Source organism: Paramacrobiotus metropolitanus, unplaced genomic scaffold, assembly GCF_019649055.1.
Source record: "Paramacrobiotus metropolitanus isolate TYO unplaced genomic scaffold, Prichtersi_v1.0 Parri_scaffold0000121, whole genome shotgun sequence".
NCBI classification, from domain to species: Eukaryota; Metazoa; Tardigrada; class Eutardigrada; order Parachela; family Macrobiotidae; genus Paramacrobiotus; species Paramacrobiotus metropolitanus.
In genome coordinates, this window is record NW_026570341.1 from 174,803 (window position 1) to 184,349 (window position 9,547).

A 9,547-nucleotide genomic window follows, 5' to 3' on the forward strand; every position below is an offset into this window, starting at 1 on the left:
GTACTCAAATTCCAGTGAAAAATGACATATTATATATTATGCATCGAAAATGCCAATTGTTTTTAACAAATATTCTTATTAAATGCAGACGCTCTACTAATTTTACTGTTAACTTGAAGGATGGAAAAACATTGAATGAATAATAATAATATTAATACTATCAGAAATCAATCATGGCAAAACTCACAATAATAACTGGACATAATTAAGATGTTATTAAAAATATAAACGCACACGGAAAAAATAAAATTCTGTCAATGACAAAAAAAAGGCAGCTTATAATTCCGAGAAGCAAAATACCGTACCTGCTGTACTTTAACAAAAATAATTTTAAAAAAGGGACACACCGACGTACAAATATCAATGAAAAAAAAACATTAAAAAAATATAACGATCAATAATAAAATGAGCGCTAACCTGGTAGAATTTGGCGTTCTTCTTCTGGCTCTTGATGTCGATGCCGCCGATGTGTCCGCGGCCGAAGAACTGCACCTGGTGCTTGGCCTTGTAGATGGGGTTGTAGTCCAGCGAGGTGTCCTCGCCGGCGTCCCAGTCGAAGACGAACTTGCGCTCATTCAGCCGTCGCTGCGTCACACCCAGATATCTGATTTTTTTTTCTGTAAAATCTTATTTTATTTTACAGAAAAAAAAAGATAAATAAATAAAATAAAAAAATCAACCGGCAACGGTCAAAAGGAAGAGATACAGAAATCCGATTTAACCTTACACCATATTCCCCGACTAGTGATTATTTATAAGTACTGGCTGTTATTTGCCAGAATTGCAAAGGACACAACCCATGCACTACGATCTTTCTACGACTCGTTCTGCGTTTTAATGACACTCGTTTTTTATTACGAATTCAACGCATTTTAGACATCAGATCGTTTACCTTTTACGGGCTGGAACTTCGTAGAACTATGTACGAGTACAAATACATATTATTACAAAGAAAACCAATGAAAAAGAAACAAACAACTAATATTAAGAAGAAAACCAATAAATAAACAAACAAAATTACTTGCTGTTGAGAGAAAGGCCAATGAAAAACTGAAAACGAATAAATAACTAGAATCCCAAACGCAGAAACAGTAGAGAGAAGAAACCCGATAAAAAACCTAAGAAACACCAAAAAAATCAGACAAAACCAGCACCCATACCTCTCCTGGATAGCCTGCTCCTCCTTATCCTTGTCCATTAAGTAATTTATTTACTGTAATTTTGATTCAAAATTACGGTAAATAAATTAAACTGAATCTTTCAGTCTTCAATGAAATGAAATTATCTTCATTCACAATGAAATTAAAGTAAAATAAGTCAACAATGAAATTAAAGTTGCTTTATTCATAATACAATTAAATTATAATGAATTTTCAATGAAATTACATTTTCTTCATTAAAAAATTAGACTATAATAAGTCAACAACGAAATTAAATTTTCTTTATTCAGAATAAAAGAAAACCGGTTTACAATCTACGCTTTAAGGTCTACATGAAAGGTTACACGCACAGTGAAACTGAAGTGATAAAAAAATTCCCTGTAATAAAGCTGAAACTACTATACAAGAATTTAACAGAAGCATTTTATCTGCAGTTTGGAAAAAAACACCACAAAACCCATTACGACGCATCTGTAACGTACAGCCCTGCTCCGCCACACGCGGGCAATAATAAAAATCTCCAGACTTCGAATGTTGAAGTGTACCATTTATAATTTATTTCTGCATGATAGTCCTTGGTCTATAGCAACTTTCTAAAATATGTTTCTAGGCAAGAAGCGAAAGAGAAGGGAATAAGAGCAAAAATTTTACTTTAACTTTTTTCGAAAAAATCAGGTTGCTTATCAAGAAATAACTGTGTCTGATCAATAATATTTTAAAAATCCTAGACGAATGAAAGCGAGCAAATGGCAACGTAGCTTTCTGTTGGTCCCTTTCCAAATTCCGTTTAATCCTTAACATCATCTCTACAACTCTTAGTTCTCTTGGCATCCTCATTCTTCGGAAGGTACCGTTAACCATACAAGTCTATGGGAGATAGATCTTGTTTTGGGTTCACCTCGAGCGCTGATAACGCAGGGTGCTTTTGTTAACCAGTAACAGATACCTTTTGGGTGTGTCAATATTTTACAAAAAGGTCGACTCAAAAAAATCGGTTGTTGAAACTGCTACGAAGGTTAGCTTAAGCATCTAAAAAATGACCGCTACCTCCTCCCATTAAATACGGCTTGGCTCGCTACTGACACTTCAAAAGATCTCAATTTTAGTATTTCTGAATCCGCAACAAAAAGTTACACCAGAAAAGTGCAAAGAAGAAAACGAAACGGCGCACAGAAGTATTTTCAAATTTATTTTGTGCAACTGCCCGCGTGTGACGGAGCAGGGCTGTAGACGTCAGTACATTCAGTTAATTAACGGTCTACAACCAACGCCAAAAGATCTTCGCCGATCTGGTCTAAGATCTTCTGCACGTCGCCCTCGAAGCACATGTCGATCATGCGGTCAGCTCTGAACACAACGAAAACAGCTTTATAATTTTACAGGAATTATTTCCTATAATTTTCTACAGTAATCATTTTCTCCAACTTTTTATGGATAGGTTATATTTTTTTTCTTACGTATGTATTTTTATTATTAAATATCTTTTATTCGTATTTCTGATTTCCGTAACACAAAATAACTGAGCTGGAATTTAAACAGTTTTGGACAAAATCCGAAGAAATTCAAGAGTCAAAATTAGGAGATAACTGATTTTTTTAACATCCATTTTCCGAATAAGAATTTTCCTATAGAACAAATAAATGATAGTTACTGATGTATCGATTTTCTTAAAGTAATTGGTAAGACTACGTACTCGTCGAGGACGACGTAGGAGCACTGGTTGAGCACCAGATAGCGGTTCTCCAGGACGTCCAGCAGACGACCCGGCGTGGCGATGACGATCTCGCAGCCCTGACGCAGCTTCATGCCCTGGTCCTCGCGCGACAAACCTGCAGCGTTAAGAATTATTTAAGAATTATTTAAGAATTATTTAAGAATTATTCAAGAATTATTCAAGAATTATTCAAGAATTATTCAAGAATTATTCAAGAATAACTCTAGAATTGTTCAAGAATTTGTTCAAGAATTATTCAAGAATTATTCTAGAACTGTTCAAGAATTATTCAAGAACTATTTAAAGAATTATTTAAGAATTATTCAAGAATTATTCAAGAATTATTTAAGAATTATTTAAGAATTATTCAAGAATTATTTAAGAATTATTTAAGAATTATTTAAGAATTATTTAAGAATTATTTAAGAATTATTTAAGAATTATTTAAGAATTATTTAAGAATAATTTACAAAAAAAATCTAAAAAGATTCCAAAAATCAAATGATTCAAAAAATGGTAAAAATAATTTTCATTTCTCTTTTTGATTTCTAAAACTACCATTCTAATTTTTACAAAATTTCTAAAATTGATTTACTTTATCCCTAATAATTCTAACTTATATCTGTAATTTTTAATTTCTAAAGATACGAGTACATTTCGAAATTTCAAAATTCCACATTTCTAATGATATTTCCCGCGTAAAACAACAGTCTCCACTCCAACTAACCTCCGATGACGGCGACGGTGCGGACGCCGAGGGGCGTGCCGAACTTGATGGTCTCCTCCTCGATCTGCTGCGCCAACTCGCGCGTGGGCGCCATAATAATGGCGTACGGACCTGGGGACCCGTCAACGTCGCGCTTTTCCTTGGGCTGCGAGTTGATCCAGGTCAGCAGCGGGATCAAGAAGGCCGCCGTCTTCCCGCTGCCCGTCTCCGCCACGCCGATAATGTCCCGCTTCTGCAGCCCCACCGGGATGGCCTGCCGCTGAATCGGGGTGGGCGAGGCGTATCCCACTTCCTTGATCACCTTCTGGATTTCCTACACGAATTATTCCCAATTTAATTTTGCTGATAAATTAATACACATTAATTTCCCAACAAATCTTTCCGTGTTTAGGTATTTGCCGACAAATTATTTCTAGATTAATTTGTCTAATAAAGCGTTCGAATTTTATCTTCGTGGCAAATTATTCCAGACCAAAAAGAACACTTCCTTCTGATCATCTCTTAAATTTCCTATGAAATATTCCCAATTAATTCCGGAGTGCAATTAAATCAAACAGGCGTTTTCCTGGGAAATAATTACAATTTCACTACTCTACCAAATTAATACAAAATTGGCTCAAAATTATTTTCAATTAATTAAAGAAAAAAGGAAGTCAATAAAAATTTAATTTTTCGAAGAAAGTAGGCAAAGATTAGTTTTTCCAGCAGATTTATACCACAATATTCTCCTAGCAGATTATTTTGTCTATTCAAAATATTCCATCAAGTGTTTTGAACAGAAATTATTTTAATTAATTTTCTTGGAAAATAATTTCACTTTATTTTGTTGCTAAACTGTGCCAAATTATAAAAAAAAAACGCAAAACAGCCTCACAGAATACAAACGAAGAAACTAGCAAAAATTCGCCACTGCAATTCATAACATAAGAAGATGTAAAAACAAATAATCTTAAAAACCGAATTTAAATTACTAAATCATTAAATGTGGCCTGATGCGACGAGAACGCGGAAAGCACCCCTTCTGTAATATACAGCCACTGCACTACGTTATTGGACTAACAGCGTTACACAGCATACAGCAGCGTTACACAGTTAATTTCCTATGTTGGCCTCGTACACTTTCGCCTGCACTTTCTCCTCGTGGTTGCGCCGGTGCTCAATCAGATCCTGCATCAACAATTTGTAAAGAGGAATTTAAAAAAGAATAATCAAATCTTTTAAATTCCGATTAAATTGAAAAAAAAAATAATACAAACCAAAAAAAGGGAATTATAATTATCAAAATACTCTCAATAATGCCAGACGCACCTATTAACCATTTGATAATCATCCTGCGCCATGATTTTAAATAAAGGAATTAATCAAGAATAACCGATTTCCGAGTAAAAACGAAAAAATCAATAAAAAAATGTGCATTATAATTATAAAAATATTCCTAATAAATGCAGGTACACCGGGAATTTTATTTTTAACGGCGAAAAAGGAAAAACGCTGAATTATCAACAACAGTAATAATAATATGAATCAATAATAATGTTAAGAGAATAATTATTAATTAATATAAATACCGTATACTGATAGCGATAAATAATAAAACGAGCTTGTACCTGGTAGAATTTGGCGTTCTTCTTCTGGCTCTTGATGTCGATGCCGCCGATGTGTCCGCGGCCGAAGAACTGCACCTGGTGCTTGGCCTTGTAGATGGGGTTGTAGTCCAGCGAGGTGTCCTCGCCGGCGTCCCAGTCGAAGACGAATTTGCGCTCGTTCCTCCGCCGCTGACGCCGCCGCCGTCGTTGCGTCACACCCAGATACCTGACCATCGAAATTACAACAGTTACCCATAAACAGAAAACCACATCAGACGAATCAATAAAAAAAGCCGGACTTTGAAAAGCCTTTATTTATACCTTATCATTATTACTCGTATGTTGCTGATTTCCGACTACGGAATAAGCTGGCTGAAACCGGTTCAACTGCAATGAGTTCCCCAAACCACTCTACTACGAAGCTCCCACAGATGCTCTATAAAACTACGCACGAGTAAAAACAACTTGGCATTATTACGCAAAATACCAATGATAAACCGGACAAGAATAAATCAATAAAATGGGAAAAAACAGATAAAGAGAACAGAAACGACAAATAAACCGAAGTAATCCAAATAAATCGACTGCAAAAGACTACAAGAAACCAAAAATATATAAACAAAAATTACAAATAAATTAATAAAACACATACTATCAATAAAAACGAGGAAGAATAAAAAATACATTAACCTGATAACCAGAAAACCACAATAAAAAAAAGGTGCTAAACATTAACTTAAACTACTAAAATACATTAATATAAAAGCCGTTAAAATTAAAAAATACATTGACAACAACTAATTCATTCATAATAAATTAATAAAATGCACTAAAAAAGGCGATTAAAAATAAAAGTATGTATTGATAATACATTACTACAAGAAACCCATGAATAAAATCACCGCTAAATAAAAAATCAATAATACAATAATAAAATGCATTAACAAAAACAGGTAAATAAAAACCGCCGCTAACAAATAAAAAACTTATAAAATTCATGAACAAAAATATAAAAAAATCTGCTAAAAATCCACAGGAGAAAGCCAGCGCCCGTACCTCTCCTGGATAGCCTGCTCCTCCTTATCCTTGTCCTTCTCCGCGTCGCCCTCCGCCCCGGCACGCCGCCGCTCGCGTCGCTCGGGATCGGAGTCGTCCGTCGTCTCGCTGAAGACCTCCTCGCGGCGATCCCGTCGCTCCCGGGAGCGTTCCCGTTCCCTATCCCGTTCCCGACGGCGGCGTTCCCGTTCGCGGCTGTTGGAGCGCGAGCGCGACCGCCGCTGCTCCCGTTCCCGCTCCCAGCCGTTGCGGCGGGCTTCCTGCTCGAACTGCTCGCCCTTCTTCCGCTCCTCGTCAAGGCGGGTACGCAGCGCGCTCGCCTGCACCAATACACCAAAGTATTCATCACAATTACAATAAATCAATTAAAATAAATCTTCCATGCAATAAGATTTTCTTCAGTTATAATAAAATAAAACTAAATAATTAAAACAATAAAATAATTAATTAGTCAGTTAGTTTGTTTGTTTAGTTATAATAAAATTAAATTAAGATAAGTCAACAATGATTTTCCTTATTCATCATAAAATTAAATTATAATAAGTCCACACAACGAATTTAAATTTCCTTTATTCATAATAAAAAAATTGATTTACAAAGTACGCTTGAAGGTCCAGACGAAAGGTCACACACAAAAGGGTACACACACAATGAAGTGATAAAAAAATTCCCTGTAATAAAGTTGAAACCACTATACAGGATTTTTTTTTTATTTTTTTAGCATTTATCTGCAGATGAAAAAAACACCCCAAAACACATTAACTACACATCTGACATCTGTATTATACTGTACACGTCAGTCAGCGTTCTATAACTGCTTTAAAGGGACATGACAACTGCCCATGCACTACAATATTATCTCCTTCTAAGGCAACAGCCTGCCATGTGACAGTCGAAAAATGCAGTCTCAACTAAGTAACTGCATCGATCAGTCAGCTGAATAATAATTTACCAATTTTTTAATAGTACCCAAAAATTTCAATATTAATATTTTAATAATCATTAATTTAATATTAACAGATCAATATTAAGAATTCGATAGCTTAATCTTACCAGTATTATTAATCCTCCACATGAAACATAATAATTCACCACGTTAATAATTATAACAACTCAACCAATAAATAACTAAGCAAAAATAATCTACATCGATTTTCGGATGAAATATATTTACCGGTAATTCACCAGCTCCTCAATAATTTGACGATTTAGAACAGCAGCTAATTGATGTCAGGATCCAGTACAAGCGGTACACACACCAAAAAATTCGCTATTATTTTACATTTTTCCCCAATTAACGATAGGAATTTTTAAAAAAATGCGGAGATAAATCGGGGATAATATAGAAGAAAAATTCCTGGAATACAGTACCTCTTCCTGGCGTTTGCGCAGCGCCTCGGCGACACGCTCCTCCTTGGTGAGGAATTTAGGCTTGGCCTGCGCCTGCTCCTCGGCCTTCTTCTTGGCCAGGATCTCCTCCAGGGAGAAGGGCTCCTTCTTCCCTTTCTGCTCCACAATCTGCCCCTCTTCCTCCTCGTCCTCCTCCGCCTTGTTCACGCCGTCCTCCGCCGCGGATTTATTTTTCAGACGCTTTTTCTCGTCACTGTCCGGCTGGCCGCGCTTCTTCTCGCCGCTGCGGGATTTTGCGTCGGTTTTCCGCGGTGATTTCTCCCCGTTGCGTGTGCCGGGTTTGTCGTCCTGTGGACGCTTCGTGTCGCGTTCGCGGGAGCGCGATCGGCGTCTGAAAATCCCAATTCGAAATTCAAATCCAGCAAAATTGTATTTCATTAAAATGCACTTAAGAAAATTCGGTCAAAAATTAAATCAAAGTAAAATTTAAATTGTTAACAAAATTAATTAAATAAAATTAAAAATTTTATTATTTAATAAAATTGAATTCCCGGGAGCGGGATCAGCGTCGGAAAATCCCATTCTAAAATCCCAATCCAGTAAAATTCTATTTCATTAAAATGCCTTATGAACATTCGGTCAACAATTAAATTCCCCGCAAATTAAATTAAAAACAAATCAAAATTAGTAAGAAAATTAAACTAAATAAAATTAAAAATTTTATTATTTAATAAAACTGAATTCCCGGGAGCGGGATCAGCGTCGGAAAATCCCAATCTAAAATTCCAATCCAGTAAAATTTTATTTCATTAAAATGCCCTGAAAAAAATTCAGCCAAAAAATTCAATATCCACCAAAAAGCAAATAAAACCAAATTTAAATTGTTTCTAATTTTATTAGAGAAGGAACAGTATTACACATGTGCTGAAATTTAACAAATTAAATTATTAATTTTCGATATTCACTAAAACTGAATTAAAATAAAATTAAACTAAAATGTGTTTACAGTTTACACTTTACAGTGAAATTTCCAAAAAAAATGTTTATATTAAACAATATTATTATTATTTCAAATTTCAAATTAATTTTCATTTTGGCAATTTTTTTAATTTTCATAAACCAGGAGAAACAGGCAGCAATCTAATTATTTAAATTAGATAATTTTTTTTAGTTTTCGGGTTTTCCCCGATTTTCTGTAATAAAATTACAAAAATATAGATATAAATTCTAAATCTACCTGCGTGAGGACGAGTGGTTGGCATCTTTCTGACGGTCTCGGCTGTCATCACGCTGCCTCTTCCGTTGGCCCATCGCCGCCGTTCCTCTCTCCATCCGTTTTTCGATCGTCATCACGCGCAGACTGACGATTCTTATGAATCTTATCCGATTTCTCCGCGCGCGGGACCCGTTTCTCCTCGCTGTGCATTTCTGACAGCTCCCCACGCAAAACGATAATTATTCACCAGAGAACGATCAGTGTGACAGTGTGATATCAGAATACAATCATCATCATACTAAAACATCCAGCGACGGATATAACACGTGCAACAGGAGGAGAAATGATCTTAAAGAAAGAAAAAAGTAAACGAAACTGCAAAATCACACTCACACAAATCAAAATGACACAATATATCAAACAATTTTTCACGTTCAAACGCGTCGAAGCGACGAAGTAGCGCAGTACAGTGAGCACACCGACACCGCGCGCTTTTTCCCTGCACTGACTGTGCGCCGTGGGCGGTCGCACCAATCACACACGGCGTATAATTTTCGTTTATTTGTGTTTTTCTACAAATAAACACTGTTTTTACAGTTTCTTGATTGCGATTTGCGATGCATGTTTTTTTATGCTTTTATTCTCTAACTAATTCCGATTTGTATTTACGTGGGTCTCTTGCTAATTACGGGATTTATGTTGGGTTTTCTAGAAATCACGATTTTTAATATTAGTAAA

The 9,547-nt window shown here is 35.6% G+C and overlaps 1 protein-coding gene across 1 annotated transcript; it reads right to left on the reverse strand.

The window, feature by feature from the left end:
- Positions 1 to 552: 552 nt before the first annotated feature.
- Positions 553 to 9,376, reverse strand: LOC129598385 (probable ATP-dependent RNA helicase DDX23). The gene is made up of 7 exons (XM_055496264.1): positions 8,831 to 9,376; positions 7,615 to 7,984; positions 6,244 to 6,563; positions 5,209 to 5,413; positions 3,602 to 3,914; positions 2,854 to 2,989; positions 553 to 585 (listed from the first exon to the last, which is right to left on the reverse strand). Exons 1-7 carry the CDS (start codon positions 8,941 to 8,943, stop codon positions 576 to 578), a joined length of 1,467 nt encoding a protein of 488 aa, XP_055352239.1. The 5' UTR covers positions 8,944 to 9,376; the 3' UTR covers positions 553 to 575.
- Between the last annotated feature and the right edge of the window lie 171 nt (positions 9,377 to 9,547).